At 48.8% G+C, this 22,805-nt stretch overlaps 1 protein-coding gene across 7 annotated transcripts in view; it reads left to right on the forward strand.

The window, feature by feature from the left end:
* Vipr2 (vasoactive intestinal peptide receptor 2) overlaps positions 1-19,088 on the forward strand; it is a 62,477-nt gene extending 43,389 nt beyond the window's left edge. The window contains exons 7-16 of one of the 7 annotated variants that reach the window (XR_002025976.2): positions 751-828; positions 1,657-1,807; positions 2,215-2,316; positions 2,426-2,486; positions 3,609-3,678; positions 3,984-4,075; positions 6,298-6,427; positions 6,493-6,534; positions 8,190-8,412; positions 18,673-19,088. Coding sequence is in view for 6 of the 7 variants with exons in the window: in XM_019210393.2 (XP_019065938.1) it covers positions 751-828; positions 1,657-1,807; positions 2,215-2,316; positions 2,426-2,486; positions 3,609-3,678; positions 3,984-4,075; positions 6,298-6,427; positions 6,493-6,534; positions 7,215-7,388 (900 nt within the window). In the remaining variant the exon portion in view is untranslated. Of the gene's footprint in view, positions 1-750; positions 829-1,656; positions 1,808-2,214; positions 2,317-2,425; positions 2,487-3,608; positions 3,679-3,983; positions 4,076-6,297; positions 6,428-6,492; positions 6,535-7,214; positions 12,397-18,672 lie in introns of those variants that run through there. The other 6 variants (XM_019210399.2, XM_019210393.2, XM_010641734.3 and 3 more) reach the window with 6 other exon arrangements.
* The last annotated feature ends 3,717 nt before the right edge of the window (positions 19,089-22,805 follow it).

Below are 22,805 nucleotides of genomic sequence, written 5' to 3' on the forward strand. Positions count from 1 at the left end.
GTTCGAGACCAGCCTGGGCTACATAAGCGTGTTCCAGGTCAGTCTCAACTACACAGCGAGACCCTGTCTCAAAAAACCAAAAAAAAAAAAAAAAAAAAAAGACTAGCAGGGGAGTAAAGGGCTAATTCCACTTAATGGCAAGGGAGGTGCCACAGGAAGTGCATAGGGATCCAAAAGCAGTTCTTGGCAGGTCCACAAAGGGAAAGTACCATATGACAGTGCCACTCAGCAATTCCCACCAGGTACACACTTAACAACCCCACCTCTGGCAAATTCCACAGAGTACATGCATACTCAGCAACAGCACTGTGCAGCAAATCCCAAGGGGTTTATACTCAGCAAGAGAGCAGACTGCCAAGTCCCACAGTATATACTCAGCAACAGCATCACTGCCCAGCAACTCCATGAGGGACAGCAGGAAACTGAGAACAGCGTTACTCGGCAGGTTCAGTGGTCAGTTAGATGAGTCACTTGCAGGGGGATTTGTAGAGTGCACAACATCACAACCATGTCCTTAGCTGTCCTTGTGCCATTGTGTGACCAGTGTCCCAAGGAGCAGCTGGCAGAACACACAGCAGGGAGGTGGCTCCTACAGGTGACACCAACTGGCCCAGATCCCAGTGTCCACCAGATAACACTTTCCTGGACAGTCCAGTCGCTGTCTACTTACAGTGTCCCCCAAGTTGGCACATCCTGGGGACATAGAGGGGGTTTTCAGGGACTCGGTGCTAAATGCCCTAATTTTCTCAGGGATTCAGGATGCTCTGTACACCGGAAGAAGGAAGGAGGCTAGTGGGAAGGACCCACTGTTCCTCACACTCCTCGTGTGTGAGTGTCCACCTGTGTGAGTGTGCACGTGTGAAAGCATCCACCCTGTGTGTGCATGTAACAGTGTGCTCACCCATCTATGTATATAAGTGTAAGTTTCATTATATAAAAGGATATTTGGGAGTTGAGAATGAATTTATTATATAGAATATGTTATTTTTTTTCCAGTGACAATAGTTTTAGACCCCTGGGGAAAATAATTCATTTGCTAGATTTCTCAGTTTTTACCTTTGTTTTTATTTCGATTTAGTCTCTGAAAATTAAAACTACTCTTACTATTGGAAAAATCATAGTGTCCGAATTTTTAAAGAAGCATCTAGGAACCTAGCCCTATCAGTTGTTTGCTCCTCCCAGGCTTCCTGCCATGCTGGTAGGGAAATGGCCTCAACAAGTCGCAGCCATTCCCATGCATCCTGGTCAGATGTAGGGATAGAGGGTAGAAGCCACAAGCACAGAGGGAGCCCACAGTGCCTGGCCTAGCTCAGCAGGTGTCAGTGTAGCCCCAGTACATGGCACACTTCCTGTCCCAGGGTGGCACAACTCGAGTGGACAGTGGAGAAGCAGAATCCACACATCAGAGGGGCAGAGAAAGGAGAGCAAGAAGGGGTCAGCAGAGCATGGCATCCAGGAGGGCACCCACAGCTTGTGCTGTCACAGCGCTCTGTCCTGAGCGTGGCCTCCCTACGCACTGGCCATATTCCTCTTTCGGGAGGTCCTTGTTCATCACAGCCCAAGAGCTAGCACACGGCCCATCCTTCACTCCTTAGACAACATGAGAGCAGCATTCTGCCATGTGTGTTTTTATTGAGGGCACATTCTCTGTTTCAGGTCAGCTGCAAGCTCAGCCTAGTCTTCTTCCAGTACTGCATCATGGCAAACTTCTACTGGCTCCTGGTGGAGGGGCTGTACCTGCACACACTCCTCGTGGCCATCTTCTCCCCCAGCAGGTGCTTCCTGACCTACATGCTGATTGGATGGGGTGAGGACTCCTCCAGGCTGACTCCATCCACCCCCAATCAACAGACTCCTTCAGCCCAGAAAACCCTTCACTCCTTTAGGTGCACCTCAGGGTCATATGCAGGGACAGGAGATTCCAGTAGACAATAAGTGGGTATTTCTGGAAATCATAGACCTGTTTAAAATGTTTCAAATCCTTATTCCTGACCCCTTTTACTCCAGATTCAAACTGTGCTGCTGACAAGTAGGGAAATTCTTTGTGATTCCTCCCTCTTCTCAGCCAGCTTATGATGTTTAGAAATCAGAAAAAAGGAGGGGGTAAAGGAGGAACAGGACAGATGTCGCCCACATGGGGTCTCTGTCAGTTCCTGGGGTTGGCCCAGAGACAGGAGGCACGTCTTTCATCACATGGGGCCTTTGAGTCTGCAGCTATACTTCTTGCACCAGAAGCCTGGTTCCAGCCTCAATCAGAAGCTCAGCTTTTGCATGTCCTGACCATCTTGCTGCCTAGGAAGGCATGGCACACATTTGGTGAAGATTTGGCTCTTGGGTGGGAAGCTCCTTCCTGGTGGTCTGGCCCATGCTTATCTGGGTTTGGCCTGATCTCTGAGTGGGGTGGTCTGACCCATTGTCCCCGCAGGAATCCCCACCATCTGCATCGGAGTGTGGACGGCTGCCCGGCTCTCTTTAGAAAACACAGGGTGAGTTGTGCCCATGCCCAGCCTTCGAAATGGTCTAGCCATGCTCACTGTGTGGGAGCTTGAGAAGCTTGCTCCTGGTAAGGACAAAAGCATTTGAGCCCCTAAAAGTATGAAGCCTCAGACAGTTGGAGGAAGGAGCCAGGCCTGGCTGTGAAGAAACCAGACAGAAATGGGAGGGGTCTCATGTGTCCCAGCTGGTCCACAGATGAAAGCCAAGGAGAAGCAGGTGCATCCACAGAGCAGAGCACTGAGAGTGGGCCGTGGCTGCCCAGTGACATTTGCGGCTTATGTAGCTGGTGCTGACCCCCAAGCCCACTGGTTCCTGCAGCCACTGTAGATCAGAACTCCTGCCTTTTCTGTGAAGAGCCAGTCTCTGCTCTCACAACCAGGCATTCTCAGCATAAATGAGCCTTGTGAATGCCCAAGGTATCTACTGTCCTCAGCAACAGACCCTTCAGTGTGTGACTGGGCACTGATGAGAGGACCGTGCAGCAATTCCTACTCAGACCCATTGTGGAGGTCCTGGTTGAGTGGACTGATCCCCTGCTGCTCTTATCCTGTGGCCACTGGAGGGATGTGGGGTCCAGGAGGTACCTGGGATGGAGTCACAGAGGCCGTTCACAACACAGATCATGCTTCCCACTAAAGATGATCCACACATGGAAAATCAAAATCCAAATTATTGTCAGACAAAACAGTCCTAGCCAGACCCATCTCTCATCCATTTTGAAGGTGCAGTTAAACTTTCATTCAAGATGCATGGAAACCATTTCAGGAGTGAAAGGAAATTAATTTTCAATATCAAAAATACTTTTTAATGATGTCAGCAGAAGGAAGCATGAGCTCGGGCCTTGCCAGCCTACGAGTGACGACCTGCCTGGCTTTCCAGGGCTGACCCACGCCATACTCAGTCCCATTTCTCCACTGTAGACTATGGATCGAGACTAGAAGGGAAAGGCCACCCTCATCAGAGGCAACACCTTACACTGTCTCCAAACAGAGCCTGGTGTCCAAGAGTGGTGGTGTAAGGAAGAGTGTGGGACCCCTGCAGTTAGAGGCGTATCCCTCACACAGTTGCTCACCCTGAGGTCAGCCTGACATGGCGCTCCTTCTCCTCCACAGTTGCTGGGACACAAACAACCACAGTGTCCCCTGGTGGGTGATCCGGACGCCCATTCTGGTCTCCATCCTAGTGAGTAACTTCCTGTGGAAATGTGACCTCCCCTGGAGATGATGGCCATCTGCTCTGTCATCTTGCAAAAGGCTTTGAGGGTCATGAGGAGCTCAAGAACATGTTTCCCAGTACAGAAGGGACACCAGAACTCCCCTGGCCAGGCTTTGGGGCCAAGATAGGCTGGAATTTATTCCATTCACATCCCCAAAGTGCTCTGGGGTGCATGGTGGTGGCTTTTCATTCTGACAAGGTCCTGGCCCTGCAGGTGCCCCACATACTCCAACCATGCAAAGGAAACCAGGCACTCATGTTTCTCTGCACAGGTCAATTTTGTGCTCTTCATCAGCATCGTAAGGATTTTATTGCAGAAGCTGACGTCACCGGATGTGGGCGGCAATGACCAGTCCCAGTACAAGTGAGTGTGCTTCTGTCACGTCGGGTCCATGTGCCAAAATGGCCATAGTTGTGGCTGGTGCTGACCCCAAGATCTGCTGGTTCTCGTGTAACCATTGATGGTGCCAGGTCCCTGGGGTGAGCATGCTGTTAGTGACCACATTCCTCTGGGGCCACCTGTCCCCTGGGGTACACATCACTGTCAAGTTAACTCTGTCTTCTCTGACAGACTCTGTGGTCCACAGCTAAAGGACCACAGCTAGCACTGGATGCCCTACCTTGGTGACTGTCCAGTGGTCACTCACACGTCAGGTAAATGCCACCATCGTCCCTCCATGGAGGGTGAAAGCCAGGAGAGTCCCCAGTCAATCAGTGATGATCTGAGGAATCCATGTGGAAACTTGGAGATTCCACCAATAGTTCATAAAGAAAAACTTGAGTTCTCACCTCAGGCCTGAGTAAGTCTGAGTCTGGTGGTAAAGAGTTGGTCCAGCTCAGGAGAAGCCTGGAGCACAGATGGACAGGGTTGCTTGGGCTCGGAGCTGTGTCACCTGGGTAGCTGCCCATCTATTTAGGGGTGAACAGGGGATCAGGGTGGCCAAGCCAGGCAGGATCCCAGTATAAAGCCACATACCAGTGAGGGGTTGAGAAGTGACCCCCTACTTGGTCCTTGGTTTCTGCATCCATGAAATGGAGGCACTGTCTGTCACCAAGGTCTCAGGGTCCATTGAGATCATGTGGAAGTTACTGAGTGCCTGCAGGAAACACTGTGAGAGGGCTTGGAGAACACTTGCACCCAACCATCTCATATATGAAACCCAAGGAAGACTTTTCCTGCCCGGCCAACCCTTGGAATTTGAACCTTCTGTAAACCTCAGCATCTATGCTAGCTTCCCTTGGGCTCCTTGGTTTTAAGTCAGTCTTGAGAGAATCAGTCTTATTTTCACAAAGTTATGTGGCTGGTGAAACTTGCTTATCTGAGATGAGAAGGACAGGGTGCTGTCCTATACCCTCCTGGTCTCTGCAAAGAGGTGGCCAGCCCAAAGCACATGTCCAGAGACCATGTGGGTGTGCTGACAAGGGGCTGTGAACAGGCACTCTTGACCATCACAGTGCCCAGAGCTCACCTTGACCCCAGGCCAACTGCCCATGGCAGGGGAAATCCTGGATGTAGGGGAAGGAACACACTTCCAGAACTAGCCTTTCCTAGTTGGGTGTGGATTTACGGCAAGTGCCTCAAAAATGAGTTAAAGAAGTTGGCATTAGCCAGTGGCGACTTGTAATTCCAGTTCTTTGGGAGGCTTGGGGAGGGGGATTGAGAGTTCAAGCCCAACCTGAGAAACTTAGCAAGACCGTGTCTCAAAAGAAAAAAAATTTTTAAATTCCTGGGATGTAGCACAAGTACTGCAAGGCAGAGAAGAAGACAACTATGGAAGAGAAAAATATGTTCTTGAAGTTGTTGGTGCTTTTCTGAGTGTTGGGGGACAGCTGAGGAAAGGTGGGGAGCCCCCAGCTCCTTCAGCTCACTGTTCAGGCAAGCAGGGGCATATGGAGCTCAACAGGATGCGGAGCCCACAAGACTGCAGCACAGTGCCCCTAGGGATGTTATCAGCTGCCTGGTCAAGTCTGTGACTCCAATGAGTGGCCACAGAGCTGCAGCCCAGAGCTGGGTTCTCAGAGTGGGTCCTAACATCCCTGGGAATTGGGGGAAGGGGATCATCAGTGGCCCCTGAGCTGTGAGAATGGTGAGGTCTGCACCATCATCAGGCTTCCAGGCCAGGCTTCCTGGAGTTGAGGTTCTAGACCTGGCTGAGACAATTTGGGATCAGGGGAGAAGGTGAGGTTCTACCTTGGGGGTAGGGATCAGGATGTCCAGCCACAGTCCAGCCATCTGTATCACATCATCATGCCCATATCAACAGCCAGTGGCCAATTATGCACCAAAGGCACCAGGCTGGGTTGGCCCTGTGATTGGCCTGGTAACTGACCCATGGCAGCAATGACAAGGACAGTGCATCTCCTGAGCCACACCATGCATGAGCCCCATAGGACACCTATGACAAAGTCTCCCTTGGGAGGCAAAGCCTTCGTCACCTTCTGCACAGATACACAGGGAGAATAACTCCAAGCCTGGGGCCAAGGCTGGTGGGTACAAGAGGAAATCAGGCCATGCAGGCCCCCTGCCCCATATACCCCAGCTTCTGACCCCCACAGTCACTATGTCCCTCTCTCTCTCTGGCCCAGAAGGCTGGCCAAGTCTACACTGCTGCTCATCCCACTGTTTGGTGTCCACTACATGGTGTTTGCAGCCTTCCCCATTGGCATCTCCTCCCAGTACCAGATCCTGTTCGAGCTTTGTGTCGGGTCCTTCCAGGTGAGTGCAGGGCTTGCGGGTGGGCACAGGGGACCATGGGCCATGCTGACATCTTCCCATTGCAGGGCCTGGTGGTGGCGGTGCTCTACTGCTTCCTGAACAGCGAGGTGAGCCCTGGTCCCTGTCTTCTCCCTACTCCATGCTAAGTCCCCCTCACAGCCAGGTCAGAACCCTACACTGCACATCATGGCCCAGCTTCCCCCAAAACTGTAGTTTCCTCCCTCCATGAGGTAGAATTCAATGCTCAGCACCCATGTAGACAGCATCCTGTTCCTTGACCTTGGCAGAAGGGAATGGGATCTCCATGAAACCCCATCTTGTCCCAAGATGAAGCTGGAATCTGGGACCTTGCTCACCCAAAGGCCTGGCAGCCTCTCATGGCTAACAGTCTGGCTCCCTCCCCCATCACTAAGGATGTCTTTTCCAGAGCCCACCCCTCTTCTCTGAGCTTCAGTCCCCTACATCACCCCTCCCCAGCCTGCACAGGAGGTGGGACCCCCTCACTCAGATTCCTAAGAGAGAAGGCCAGCTGGGACCCTATACAGCCAAGACTGTGTTTGGAACAGACGAGGGCTCGTGCCCCATGAGCAGACATATTTCTGCCCAACAAGGAAGGTCCCTGCTAATGTACACAGGCCCCTCTGATTCCACTGGGTTGGCTGGGGAAGTTCTGGCACCCCATGTCCCTTCTGCTCCAGGCCAACTTTGTCCGTCTGCTCAGCCATGGAGATGGCAGCAGGCCCTTCCCCCAGAGCAGCAGTTAACATCTGTGGTGCCCTCACCCCAGGTGCAGTGTGAGCTGAAAAGAAGGTGGCACAGCCTATGCCTGACGCAGCCTGGGGGCCGCAACTACCGGCTGCACAGCTGGTCCATCTCCCGGCACGGCTCAGAAAGCGCCCTGCAGATGCACCGGGGCTCCCGCACCCAGTCCTTCCTGCAGACAGAGACCTCAGTCATGTAGCTGTGTTCTGCATGGGGTGTGGCTTCCTCCTGCTGCCCCACTTGCCACCACTAGGCCAGTCCGTGACTTGCCCATCCTTAATGTAATTCCCTCCGCGGTTCAGTCCTGTGTGTGGAACAGGCAATGTTGTAATGGATTTGATATAAGTACTCATTGTTAAATAGCAGCATTTAGATCATTTTTTCTTATAATGTTGCTCAGCTATGTAGGTGGATCCATTTTCAACATGAACAGGAGAGACCAGGTAGCCCTAAACATCAAAGCCACATCTGTGGCCTGGAGCTGTGGCCAGAGGCCACAGAAGGGTTCTTAAGTTCTGCTGACTCCACCCAGCACAAGTCCTATGGTGGGAACCAGGCCTAGACCAGAGCTGGGCATTGCCCTCAAAGCCCACAGGATGCTGAACAGAAGCTGGGAGCTCAAACTGCAACAGACCAGGAGCGGTCAACAAGTGCAGCAGTCTCTCCTCCCTCTCTCCTGGTCCCCAACCATGTCCCCAAAACCCTGTTCACCAACAGCCCAGCCCCAACCCCCAGGGGACAGCAGGACAATTCAAGGAGGGCCTGGCCCCAACCCCAATCCTGCATTGGCAGAAAGATGCTCCACCCAGGCTGGTAATAGGCCCAAGGGACAGGTGTTACCTGGGGGCAACAGCAAACCTATTCTCTTTTTGATGAGAATATTAAAGTTATTTATGTTTTAATGGAGAATTGTTTTACCAAAATATAAAATGGTATGAAGCCTCCTGTCCAGTATTTGCAAACAGCAGCCCTTGCTTTCTATTCTTTCGAGCGTCTGCAGATCCCAAGGAAATTGCTGACATGGCCACAGAGGCAGACGTGGGTGGAAGGGGGCACCCTCCTATCCCTGGACCAAGCCCTTGTCTCCACAGCACTCGGACCTGCAGGATGAGCACAGCCCAGCCCAGCAGCTGCCCCTGCCAGACCCAACACTTGTCCCTCAAGCTGAGGTCTTCAGAAACCCCCTGGAGGCTTTGGTGGCCACGTGGACCCTGGCCATGCAGGTACTGGTGATCACCATGAAGGTGCCCAGGCCAGAGGCTGGGGGGCCAGGAGGCAGCAAAGAATAAGACCCCTATCCCTGGAAGTAAGATAGGACATGGGCTTTGGGACAGCCCAAATCTGCTCCCCCAGGGAGGCAGCTACAATGTTTGTCCAGCAGGGCCATCCCTGATGCCTCCACAATACTGCAGATGAGCCCCCTGTATCTGCAATCACAGTGGGGTGGGCAGCTCAGGAACCAGAGGCCCCAAGCCCTAACTTCCATGGGAGCATGACAGACAGGTGACCTGGGACTGGATATGAAGGCTGCAGATACTAAGAGTAGTACAGGTGAATAAAGAGAGCTCTGGCTCAGTCTGCCTCTCCAGTTGTCATAAGGAAGTAAAATATTGTTGATGTCGAGGTGTGAGTCGTGCGCTGTGGTCCTTGATCACTGGTGTGGACATTGGCCACATATGGAATGTGTTTGTCTGTCTAAGCAAGTGCCTAGGGACAGGAAAAAGACTCTGTAAACAGAGCTGAGGGAGCTGACTAGTGGCAGTGGCAGACTGGTGGCCCATGGTCACGGTATGCTCTGATGTGTCCCAAGTGCATGTGTGATGTCACAGACCCACCCTGTGGGGGTAAACTGTGTAGATACTGCTATAAACCTGGTGTCACATATATCCTGAATACAGACTTGCTGTCATGTCTAGTACTATGGCACAGGCAGAATCCTGCTGGCCACATGGCTCCTTCAAGGATGCTTCCCTAGAGGCTGTACCTAACCCTTCAGGTCCTCTAGGAAGAAGGTAGGTCTGAGGTGGCTAAGGAGCATGTGTGGCAGCCTGGGTATGTGGCCTCACCACCTTCCCTGAGCTCCGCAGAACCTGAAGACCCATCAGTCAGAACCAGAGTGGGACTCAGTGCACATGTGTGTGTATATGACAGGGTGTGCTTCCATATGTATGTACACATGGGAAGATATGCACACCTGTGTGTGCACGTGAGAGGGCATGCATGTTTGTGTGTATGTGTGTTATATGTGTGTGTGTTTGTACACCTATGTATGTTTGTATATTATATGTGTGTGTGCTTACCCTTAACCACAATTATGCCATAGGCAGAAAAATAATATTTCTACTCCACGCTCAACCAAACCACTGCATTGGCAAGAGGAACACACAGGGCTAAAAATTAAACTCTCGGGAGGTCAAACTTAGAAATGAGCCAAACAGACCACCGTCTGCTGGTCAGAGCAAAGCAGGCTGGCAGAGGATGGGGGCCAGGTAGATCCTGCTTATGAGAGGGTTTGAACTCCGAAAGGTGGGAAGTGTTGGGGAGATACTGAAGGAGAGTTGGCCCAACAGGAGGGCTGAGGGCTCTCAGGACTTCCTCCCCAGAATGAACAGTGCTGACCACAGCAAAGTCACAGCTTCAGTTCCAGGGGCAGTGACACACTGGGTCCCCCTTTCTCCACTGAGGTATTAATCACAAGCATTGGTTTTGGTCCAGGATATTCCTGTCTACCAAACGGATCTTTCCTCTTCCCCTTCTGTTTACTCATAGAAATTAGGTCATTTTGTACAGAGGTTCTGCAGCCTTTTTCCAATAAAGACAGAACAGAGATCCTTCCCATCTAAATGTTCAGATGTGCATTTTTCTTGAGACAGAGTATCACTAAGTGGACCAGGCTGACCTCAAACTTGAAATCCTCCTGCCTCAGCCTCTCACTTACCTGGGTTTACAGGTGTGCGCCATCACACCCAGCTCAGATCTGCATTATTTTCCACAGCTGCATATCACTCCACAGCCTAGACATAACTTTGTTTATCCAGTCAGCTCCTGTCCCTGTTTAAGCTGCTTTTTATATGTGTTTCTGTTTGAGTATTCTCATGGAATAAATCCTTAAGGCAGACATGGGTTGAAGGGTATTCAATTCCAGCAGGTGTCTGCCCTGGGGACAGTGGGAGTGAATCACACTCTAGCCACTCTGAGAGGCACCACACACCTACATGGGTGCTTTGTCTTTTGCAGGGGACCCTGAGGGACCCATGCCTCTGATCTGCATGTCTTTAATTGTAAGGAGCAGTGAGAATCTTGCCTCTATAGAGAGCTTTTCTTCAGCTCTGTTAAAAGCAAGTCTCACCTGACCCACTAGCTAAGTAGAACAGCACCAGCCTCCCACATCAGCAAACCTCATACATCCTCCCCACTGTCCATGTCAGCACTACTCTTGGATCAGCAGGCGTCTGGAAGCCACTGTGTGGGGACACGAATGTCACAAAGGATCCAGGGCATCTTTTATACCAAAAAAGTACTTATAGAGGGTGAAAAGAAAAGGGTATCTTGCTTCCTTTATGTTTTCTACTCAATGACAAGAGAAGTGGGGCGGGCAGCCTCAGCTGGCAACCCCCCCTTGCCCTCCCCCCTGGGACATAGAGGGCCCTCAGGGCAGGTCCTTGGCTGGATGTCCTGGAGCTGCCCCTGGGACTCTGGTTAGAGCTGTGTCTATTCACCACCTGGAACTGGAGAACAGCAGGGAGATAAACTGTTGGGATATAATCACCAAGCCACACAGACCTGGGCCAGACCCTCTCTGAGATTCAGGGTTCTGCAGCCTCACATGTAAAGACCACATGTGAAAGTCCAAGAAAACAGCATGGAGATTTGGTGCACCCGAAAAACAAAAAACACAGTGGTTTAAATAATGCAAGTCCAGAATACGAAAGACTTGTGACTTTGAAATCATAAAGCAAATTATCACAGTCTACTCAGAGCCAGTGCTGAGATATAGGTGTCTATGCAACCTAAAGTCGTTCCTCCTCCCAGGCCCCAAGACTTCTCCAGCTTACAGGACTGGGGGATCCAGGCCCAGGCTTGTGCACTGGAGCTCTAGATGCACAGTACAGCAGAGCCAGCAGAGGAAGGCTACACAGAGAACTCTGTGCAAGAGGTGGGGAGGACAGGAGAGCAGGGAAACCTTGGATCAGACAGAGCAGCCCAGGCATGAAGGTGCAGCTCCCAGCAGGACAACTGCATAAAAGCTAGTCAAGCAAACTTGAACTCTGACCTTTTCTCCAAGGAACATGGAAAGGGCTTTGCAGGGCTCTGCGGATCTTAACAGGAAGGCCAGTCAGTGACTATAACAGAAGCCTGGGACAGGGTCAAGGCCCATAACTAAGACAACTTGGGGAAGAGTAGGGAGGGCAACAGAAGCAAAAACAGAGTGGGGTAATCAGGACCCCAAGAAGTGCCACAGCTGTTCCCAGGGCTCACAGAACCACCTGGAGACCAGGCCAGGAACTAAGTCCAAACACTCTTCTGCATGGCCAGGGTGTCCGGGGCTTTTGTGTTGAACAAACCCAGATCCCATCCAGGCTCAGGACCATAAGGAACCAGGACGCTGATACATTGGGGGAGATGGGACCCCACTTGGGCTGGGGGATCCCATAGGAGGAAACAGGGTATGTGGGCTGCATCTGTTCCCCACTTACCCAATCCTGGGTCATGGAAGCCAAAGTACAATTAGGGACAACTCTATGAAACTGTGGTGTGCACAGGACGAAACCAAGACTCAGTGGGCCAGGCTCACTGGTATCCTTGGAGTCACCTGATGATGACAATGAAACACAGGGAACAGCAGCTGCCAGAGACCCACACCCAGGCCACCATATGACTGTGTCCTGGGCCTGTTGACCACTATGACCACCTGTGCTATCTCAGAGTCACCCTGTATCCTGGAGCTGGGCACCACAAGGACCCAGACACATGTTATCCTGTCCCAGGACTACCCCATTTCCTGATGTTAGGCATTTACTAACCATTGTACCAGAAACTGTAAGAGAATAAGCAAACTATTACATTTCTTTATATGAAAAGTAAATTAAATCTGGATCCTTATGTGACAGTGCAGCCTGCTTATCGTCACCTCCAGTGTGTGGCTATACCCTTATTTAGTGTTTTTTTTTATGTTATAGTATTATCATAATACTATGTAACATTAATTTCACAGCATATTATTTACCATTCTCATTTACTCTGTGAACTTTAAGCTTACTGTAAACTTTCAAGTGTTCATTTTAATTTACCCTGTAATTTCATTTCTGGGGAAATCTTTAATGTTCAGTTATACACAAGGATTTATAAATAAGAATGATCATTTGATATTTATAATATGAATATCCAAGAAATGAAGATAATGTAAGTGTTCAATCACTGAAATGATTAAGGAATGAATATAGAGTGAAGATTCTGGTTTGGGAAGCCCCTTGAGACAGTAGTGACTTCAAGTACTGTATACTGTGAGCCACTGCGGGCCTGTAGTCTGTACACTGCACACTGCACACTGCACACCTGCCTCCTCCCAGGATTCCCAGGCTGTGGGAGGAGCTGGCCATGAGCAGGAGCTGGTTCTGCCCTGAGCAACCAGAGAAAGTGCCATCAGTCTGGAAACTCCCCCTTAGAGCTTTCACCACTCTGCATTCCTCCAAGTAATTAACTCTGCCAAGCAAACCATTCATAATGCAACACAAATTCCGTGATCCAATTACTCACCTAGCAAGGATAGTAAGCAAGGAAATTCAGGGCAGCCACTCAATGAAGTGAGCAGGAGGAGAACAGAGTCCACTGGTCCCACACAGGGGGCCCGGTGCCTTCTGAATACTGACACCTTAGCCTTGTCCCCTTCATGATGACACAGGAAAACTAATCCTAAATGTACACATAGCAATCTTAAAGACAAGTGATACCAAATTGATGGAATTAAAAAGAGACAAATCCACAATCATAGGTAGTGGTTGTTTTTTTGTTGTGGGACAGGGTCTCACTATGTAGTTCAGATTACCTTGAACTCACTCTGTAACCCAGGCAATACTCCTGCCTCAGCCTCCCAAATGCTAGGATTATAGGCATATGTCCCCACACATGGCCATAATTGGACATTTTAATACACTTCTCTCTCTGATAGAACAAGCCTATCAAAAAAGTCAATATAAAAACAGAGTATTTGAGCAGGAATGTTAGCCAACTTGGCCTGATTAACAAACGCAGAACACTCAGTAGCTTCAGAATGTTTGTTTTTTCAAGTGCCCACTCACTTGCTACTGAGCTTATGACTCCCGAAAAGACCCCTCTCCAAACAGCCACAGGTCAAGGTCCTCAGGTCAGGATTCACTCAGGCACCCAGCAGGCCACATGCAACCGAAGAGCAGAAACTAGTGAATTTAGAAAAATAAAGTCATGCAGAGTTGATTCTCTGGCCAAGAGAAACTGAAACTAGAACTTCAGAACAAAAAGATTGCCAAAAATCAAATATGTGAAAATTGAGCAACAATCTACTGGTAAATAGTTCAAAGAAGAAATAAATCACAAGGGAATTTCAAAATAGTTTGAATTGAATGATAAGAAAAATGCACCATGTGTAGACTTGCGATTGAAGAACTACTGAGAAGAAATTTATAGCTTAAAATACAGATTTTAGAAAAATAGATGAGAATTCAGCGATCTAAGCTCCTACATAAAACCAAAAGCTTCCACTTAAAACAAATAATAAAAATTTAGATAAAAGGATACATATCAAGCAGATGGCTGTGTCACAGAATGTCCTCTCCCTCCCTCTTTGCACCACCAGTCCTCCCAGGCCTTGGGTGTCCCAGAACTGGGCTCCACCATTACAGCAGGCTGTGTGCCCCCTGCCGCCTCTAAGGGCCCTGCATGCTGCCTCTGTACCCTGCTTAGTGCTTACCTGGCAACAATGAAAGTCAGCCCAAGAAAGCATCTCACCATTGCATTGCTCTGGGGCCACACAGTGTCCAGCATTGAAAGGAGCTAAATTATTCCACTTCTCTTTAGGTGCCCAGGGGGATCTTCCCAGCTCAGCCTGATCCAAACTTATTTTCTTATCTTAGGAATTCTTGTTCTGTTCAAATTGTACTTAAATACTTCCCTAGAATTTTGTAATACTGATTTTTGGATGAGTGTCTCCTATCCTGGAGACTGCAAATCTTTTTTTGATTAAGTTTATTGGTATATTTTAGGGATTCAATACAGTTATATTCATCATTGGAATCTTGTTCCTTTACATGATGTATCTTGGTTCATATTTTTTCCCCATTCCCTGGCCCTACTTTCAGTCCCTGTTTACAAAGACATTGTCTCCATGTTTTTCCTTTTCTCATATTTTTTCTTTTCCTTTTTTACCTTTCCCCTACCCCTCCCACTTTTTCTCATTTAGACCTTTTCTTCCAAATATACAATATCAATTATACATTTTAATCCTTATTTCAACTTTTAGTTTTTCACACCAGAGCACTATTCAGTATTTACACGTCTAATTTCACTTAATAGTATGGCCTCAATGTGCATCCATGTAGCTATAAATGACTCTAGTTTCTTATTCTTTATGGTTGAGTAGTACTCCATTTTATAAAACAAAAAGAAACACCAAAAAAGTCTTCTTTATCCAGTCTCCAGTTGATGGGCAATTGGGCTGTTTCCAAGTTTTAGCTATTACAAACTGTGCCACTATAAACATTGGTGAGCATATATCACTGTGGTATAATTCTCTTAATTTGGGGGGGGAGATACCCAGAAGGGGAATAGCTGGGTCAAATGGAACCTCTAATCCTAGTTGTTTGAGGTACCTCCATACTGATTTCCACAGTGGCTGCACCAGTCTGCACTCCCACCAACAATGGAGAAGGGTTCCTTTCTTCCCACAACCCCACCAGCATTTGTTATTTGTTGATTTCTTGACAGCAGCCATTTTTTCTGGGATGAGGTAGAATCTCAGTGCTGTTGTCATCTGCATCTCTCTTTTTTGCGGCGGGGAATTTGAGACAAGGTCTCACTATGTAGTTGAGACTGACCTGGAAATCACTGTGTATCATCTGCATCTCTTGAATGAACAGTGATCTTGAACACTTTTTCATACATTTATTTGCTGCTTTTACTTCTTTGTCTGAGAAATATCTGTTCATTTCAGATGCCCATTTTTGAATTAGGTCTTTATATTTGGGGTGGTCTGATTTTTTTTTAGTTATTTATATATTCTAGATAGTAGGCAGCTGGTAAAATTTTTTTCCCACATTGTAGGTTGTCTCAGCTCTGCTGATAATTTCTCTTGCAGTGCAGCTTTTTAAAAAGATTTTTGATCATTCACAAATTATTTATAAAATAACTTGCTGGGCTGGAGATTTAGCTCAGTGGTTCCATCACCTGCCTTGCAAGTACAAGGTCCTGAGTTCAATCCTTAGTACAAAAAAAAAAAAAAAAAAAAGGTCAGGACAAAATAACTTGCTAACATAGGATTTTGCCTTCACTGATGGCTGGATGGTCACTCCACACCGAGCCTGCCAATAGTTCTCTGCAACCATCTCATCTGTGTAATAAGCAGACGTCAGAGGCCTACTTCAAATCATACCCAGTCCTGTCTCACAGGTCCAGCCATCTAGAGGGTTTGGGTCACAGGATGGCCCAGACCTCAATCCTACAGAGCAGCACTGTCTCCAATGCCCATGCAAACTCAGACTTCCATTTTCAGGGGGCCCCACCTGATCCCAGGAGCTGAGGTGCACAGGTGTCACCCTGGGAGGCGACTCAGCCCCAGCTCAGTGTCACGGGTCTTAGTCGGTGTTAGGGACCTGACGCCGCCATTGCAGGCTGTATTCTCCTGGTTCTTCTTGGCTCTTAAAATGACCTCATGCTCTTATCTTTAGTTTCCCTGCTCCCAAGGCCACAATAGTCCGGAGGAGTTAAACCTGCTTCTGCAGGACTGAACCCATAAAAGACAACCTGGCCCGTGATAGATTAAAAGTAGCTCATTCCTCATAAATAAGCAATAGCCCAGCCCAAAAATAATAAAAGGAGCTTCCTTTCTTTGTTCTTCTCTCTTCCCTCTCTCCTCTCTCCCTAACCTGCCTTCCCTAATAAAGTCTCCTGTTGGACCTTTTCAGTGTGTGGCCTAGTTGTTGAGCGTCGTGCCTCTACATTCAGGGCTCTGCACACACACAGGGCAGTCTGGCCTATAGCTGTGTGAATCAAGATGAAACAACATCTATGTTAATCTTTTTGTTTTACCCACAAATTAACAAGCACAGTTCTTCCTGTTTCCTCACATGCCAGGTCAGAATATTTCACACTTCCTCTTTTTCCCATTTCACCCTGTATTTGTTGAGATCCTCCTGAGAAGCAGAGCAGTAGAAAACAAACACAGAGAGTCAGGAAGCCATAGATACATGGACACAGATGTAGGTATAGATAGAGAGAGACTGAGAATTGTTTCAAGGAATTGGCCTATGTGCTTATAGATGGGGCTGGCCAAGTCCCAAGTCCATGGGATAGACTAGCAGGGCTGAAACCCAAGTTACTCAGATACCAGAGATGTTGCAGTCATGGCCATCTGCAGGCAGATGCACCATATCTACTATGGCCTCTGCAAAGCTCATGTCACAGACACACCAGGAGCTGTTACAGGCTTTCCTGACACAAGGACACTTAGCCCAGAACATAGAAAACAGTGTCCAATGCTCATTGCAAATGCTCTGGAGTCTGATTCTCATAGCAACTCTCTTAATTTTTGCCAAGCTCCTGTCTGCACTCAGCTAACAGCTGCATTATAGAATGATGGGTAGTTTTTGACACTACTTCACTTTTGTGCACCAAACAAAACTGGGGGGCCATGTTACCCTCCCAGGGACACCAATCTGTAATGACACAGAGCCCGTGTTTCCATCTGAATCTGTGTGTCCAGAGTTTAAATGGCTGTGATCAAGAGGACCACTGGTCTTGAGTTGAATGGACCTCCAGTCCTGCTGGGCTATGGCCCAGGGTTCAAAGCCCATCTTCTGTCTCTCCTCTCTCTCTCTCTCATCTTTCTGGCATGACCAGCCTCTGTCCACTTCTCCTCATCAGTCACTTCTTGGCGAAAACTATGAATGACAGCATCTCACCTGTTACTGGCAATTCGGGAACTTCAAGCTATTACTTCCAAGAATCAACCAAAGGCCAAGTGGACCTTCCTGCATAAGACAAGCTGGTTCTTGGCATGCCCAACTGTCATGTTCATTACTGCCACCACACAGGCACAGAAGATATAGAAACTCCCAGGGCACAGATGACAGTAAAATTCAAGGGACAAGTTCTCAGTATTTCTTACTTTTATTTTCAATATAATGCATTTATTTATATAATCATATTATCTATAATTTGTATAATATGATTTCCTTACATGATTAAGTTAATTTAATTTTTAATAGTGACTATTATGTTAGCTTTCTGTACCTGAGGTAAACAGCTAAAAGGAATCAAGGTTTATTTCTGCTCGTGGTTTCAGAGGTTTGGTCCACTGGTTGGGGTGCTGCTGTCACTGATGAGGCAGTACTTACTTCCTGGCAAAGTGCAAGACAATGAAACCATCCAGCTCATGGCAGCCAGCAGGCAAGAGAGGAGGACCAACACCTTGGCATCCCCTTAGATAGCAGAGCCCAGCCAGCTCCCTTCCTTCCAGAGGCTCAGCTTGAAAAGCACCTGCCACCTCCCAGGCATGGCCTTTGAGGACAATTGATATCCAAACCATAACTGTCTACAAATTGGCTTTCAAAACTGAAAATTTAACATTGGCTCTCGCAAGCCAGTATAACCCAGATCCAGCACGTGAGTTATTCCTCTAAATTTGACCAATTAGCATTCTAATCCTCACCAGTTATTGGCCTAACTCTGACAATTGTTGGTCTAACTCTGGCCGTTATTGGTCTGACCCTGGTCTGTTACTGACCAAAGTCCCACAGATACAATTGAACAGAAGCTGCTGGTTGGGGTTCCAAGAAGCTGTTGCTCTTTATCCATTCAGTAAGAAGAAACAAGCAGAGCTCTCCCTTTGTTCTTTTTACTGAAGCTTGTGGAATAGGAAGAATGAAGAAAAAGAGTCTCCAAGAATATAGCCTAGTGAGCCGCAGTCATTTCATGGGAGGAGTTTTGCCCTCCCCAGGGGTCCTGGAGACCAGGCTCCTCCAGAACCCGGGATGGGGGGACGACCACCACAGAGGGTCCCCATGTTCTTGTGTGACAACACCTAGGAGGGAGAAAGTTACTCACAAGGTACAAAGTTGACCCGGGTGCCCCAAATTAGCGGGAGGATTTCTTTTACTTGAAAATTTCGGGTTTCCCCACAGCAACCACAGGAGCCATGGAATCTGCTGCCTGAGGGCTGTGGTGGGAACCTTAGTGAAGCTGGGAACTGAAGTCATTTGGTTTCTAATTGGTTTTTTAAAATTTCCACTTAGAAAAATCGTCTGGCTGTCTGCAGCTCACGGCGACTTAGAAGAGGCTCTGCGGCTGGATGCCGAGCACAGGCCCAACCCGGAATGAGTGTCAGGCCCTCCGCAGGGAGAAGGTGCGCAGCCAGGCCTGGACGAAGCCTGGAGAGAGCCCTGAGCTGAACAAGGCAAGAAGCAGCCTTGCAGACCAAACCTAAGCTGCCGTCCTCAGGCCCAGCGACACCTGGTGGTTGAGTTGGGCACTGAGCCCTGGGTGACACCAGAACAGTGTGAGCGCGAGGCTTCTTCCCAGCGACTCTGGCTGCTGGCTGAGCATCAGATACTCCGTTAAGGTTCTCACTAGGGCCTGAGTGTTCTGATTGGTATTTATGTAAACAGAAGAGCTTATAAAGTTAAAATCGAAATTTGTTTTATTGTGTGCAGGGCCCAAGACTATATAGGCTTAGTCTCAAATATTTAGGAGAAAAATGTAAACTAGAAGGAACCATTCTCACCGAAATCCCTGCCGTGAGCAAAGTGGGTGGCCTTCCTAGCAGCTCTCCAGAGGTGAGGAAGCTCCAGCTGCTGAGCGATGGTGCTGGACACTCGGGGTTACCCAAGTGTGAACAGAGGAGCTGCTCTGCAGCCTCAGGTCTCGCTGGGGAGGACAGTTGTTGACATGTGTCTATTGAGATGGCCCACTGAGGCCTTCACTGGGTTTACAAAGCAGATAAAGGAGTGAATTCCAGGCCAGGTGACTGCTCTTACATGCTGATGTAGTTTTTTGTTTGTTTTATTTGTTTGGTTTTTTTGTACCAGGGTTCAAACTCAGCACCTTGTATTTGCGAGACAGGCATGGTGCCACTGAGCAAAAAATCCCCAGCCCTGCTTTTACATGATGTCCCCAGATGGGCTGAGCATCCAGAGGACTGGCACCTTCTGTGTGGCCTTCTGCACATATTTGTAGTGAGAGCCCCAGCTGCCTCCAGGGGCAGCGTCACCAGCCACTGTCCACCCCTGAGCTCCAAAAGAGCCCACAGCTGCACTCATCCGCAAGCCCACTCGCGGAACAGGGTTCAGGGGGCCCGGACTGGGAGGGCAAGGTGAGGAATCACCAGGCAGACTCTGGGAAGGTTTCTGGAATGCTTTCACTTTATTCAGCAAATGCACAGGCTTATATAGGGTAAGGTGAGGGTGGAACCAGGGTGGAGTCGGGATATTTGGCACATCGTTATTGGCCACATGTTAGTGTTAGGATTGTATGCTTTAGGGGCTGAGGCGAATGGAGTTTAGAGGTTTTTGAGAGGAACAGTTTATCTGTCTAAGGTCAGATCTCTACACACCCGAGGAGGCGGATTATTCCAGCCCTAACAGGCCTCAGAGTTTTCTCACAAGAGATGGGTGCAGCGCTCCTGACTCAGCCAGACATTAACCGGGTCCTTATTAACCTGATCAACATTAACCTGTTCCCCCCTTTGTCTTTGACTCCAGAGCCTCAGCCAAAAGGACCACATTTTTATGATTTTTGTTACTGGCACATCTGATCTTTAAAATAAAGAACAATAACAATATGCCAAACAAGGTTAATATATATAGGGATCCCAATATCAATCTAAGTATCCAACTACTCAGATTATTCCATCCAGCCTGAATTTTTTACCAAATGGTATCCCACACATTATATTTAAAGTTACAACTTCTAACACCTGGGTATTAATTCCTCCCAAACCAAGTTTAACTGTATTTGTAAATTGAGTACAGCTGTGCGGACACCTTGACCTAGCAGGGCAGTCTTTCTGAAGGCTTGGGTGGTGTTTTTTGTTAGCTGGTTGACCGTTGTTGTCACCACTTGATTTTGTGAGGTGACTATTGCCACTGTTATGGCGGAAATAGCTACCACCATGGACATGATGACAGCAAAGAAGGGCAGAAATTTCAAAATCTTTCTTACTGCGGGGATGAAGCATACAATTAAAGAAAGGATCTGAATTTTGTCATTTCATTCCATATGGAGATCAATGGGGACCCAAACAGCTTGGGTTGTTCTAGCAAAATATAAACTCCAAGTTTCTGTATGATTAAACAAAGAAGGATCAATACAAGAGGTAAAATGAACATGAAAGGGGAAGGCAGAACAAAATTGAGGGGGATTAGGTACTTGGATTTGTCCAGGATGAAGTAGAGATTGAAGGTTCTGCAGCAAGAAGGCTGTTCCTGGGTGTGCAGTAGCACCCCAGGACTGCTCAGCGCCAGCAGCCACAGGCCAGGGAGTAGCCAGCCCCCGCAGCCACATGCTGGGGACCGCAGCCCCCATGTCGCCAGCCTTGACCCCACGCTCACAGACTTCTCAGCCTGCTGGGCCCTAACGCGCCCCGGGAAGTGGGGACACAAGCAGCTGGGGCGACAGGATCTGTGGTGGGAGGCAGGGACAGCGGAGGCCAGGGAAGTCGAAAGGACCTTTGGCCACCGCGTAGCTACCAGACTTGGCTGCCGACCAGGCTCCCCTCCCTGCTCAGCAGGCCCCAGCACCCCAAAGCTTCAGGTCTTTCACTCTGAAACTTTTCCGGAGCTCTCAGCTGTGCCAGACCGGTCTTTGAAGGAGAAGGCTGGGCAGCCCGGAGGCCCAGGACCCCGGAGCCATGCTAAGGCCCAGTCAAAGGATTGTTTCTCCTCATCCGACAAGATGGTGGGGTACAGGGTGGAGGTCGCCATCTTGGACTGGAAAAGGTAGGCTCTTCCCGATGACCATTACTTCAGTGAAAAGGGAGTTTGACAGGAAGTGAGAGACCAGCGGGTGGGACTGACGCCTTTGGTGAAGAAGAAAGTGGAAGAGACAGCCCGACCGGGCCAGTTTTTTTCAAAGTCTTTTGTCCGCCATCTTTAGAGCCCTCAGGGAGCCCTTCACTCACTTGCCTGAGTTTGGGCTGGAAATGCCTCGGATGCCTTTATGGCATGAGGACCCTTTACTAAGGTGGCCTGTACCAGCAGATCTTGATTCATGACATTACCTATGATGGGATCCTTGCCCGAAACTTCAATATTTACCCAGTATAATCGAGTCCCTTGTTCCGGTTCCAATTGTTGTCTTCATCCGCGAGCCCACTCTCGAAACAGGGAGGGTCCAGGGGGCCCCGGACTGGGAGGGGAAGGTGAAGAATCACCAGAGACAGACTCAGGGAAGGTTTCTGGAATGCTTCCGCTTTATTCAACAAATGCACAGGCTTATATAGGGTAAGGTGGAGGTGGAGCCAGGGTGGAGTCGGGATATTGGCACATCGTTATTGGCCACATGTTAGTGTTAGGATTCTATGCTTTAGGGGCTGAGGCGAATGGAGTCAGGACTTTAGAGGTTTTTGAGAGGAGCAGTTTATCTGTCTAAGGTCAGATCTCTACATACCTGGGGGCAGATATTCCAGCCCTAATAGGCCTCGGAATTTTCTCACAAGAGATGGGTGCAGCGTTCCTGACTCAGCCACACATTAACCTGATCCTCACGATTGGATCTGGCCTCCCTGTTCCCCACCCACAGCTCCAGTCCCGGAGCAAGTGCTCAACAAATGTCTGTAAAATGAAGGAATTGATCACATAAAGGAAATTAGAAAACACTCCTTCAAAAAGATAAAGCAGAGCTAACAAGAACCCAAGTGAGGCCTCTGAATCAGTGAAAAACATTCCCAGGAGTTATGTCCCCCAAGAGTCTGTATGAAAATGTGACAAGGCATGGGATTGCCTGGCAGGGAAAAAAAGTCCCTAAATACCATTCAAATCATGAAACTGTTGGGGACCCACACAGCAAGCCACCTGGAAACTGAATTGGAACAGAAGGGTTGGTGGCTGATAAGGCATCCAGCCCCAGGGACCCAGGTAGGACAGCATCCTGTGCTGCTGTGTTCTGACCTTGTTTTTTCCATCTTCACTCAGAAAAGTCACCAGAAGCCTTATCTCTCAGACCCTATACAAAGCCCATGGTGGAAGGAGTCAGCAAAGGTGGCAGGAGCAGGCTGAGGCTGGGGACACAGATCTAGTGCCTGAAGCAACTTGATGGCTCATCTGGGGGACTCTAGAGTACTTTCTTTCTTTTCTTCTTCTCCTTCTCCTTCTCCTTCTCCTTCTCCTTCTCCTTCTCCTTCTCCTTCTTCCTTCTCCTTCCTCCTTCCTCC

Source organism: Fukomys damarensis, unplaced genomic scaffold (genome assembly GCF_012274545.1).
Source record: "Fukomys damarensis isolate Sample0158 unplaced genomic scaffold, DMR_v1.0_HiC HiC_scaffold_16, whole genome shotgun sequence".
In the NCBI taxonomy this organism is placed as follows: domain Eukaryota; kingdom Metazoa; phylum Chordata; class Mammalia; order Rodentia; family Bathyergidae; genus Fukomys; species Fukomys damarensis.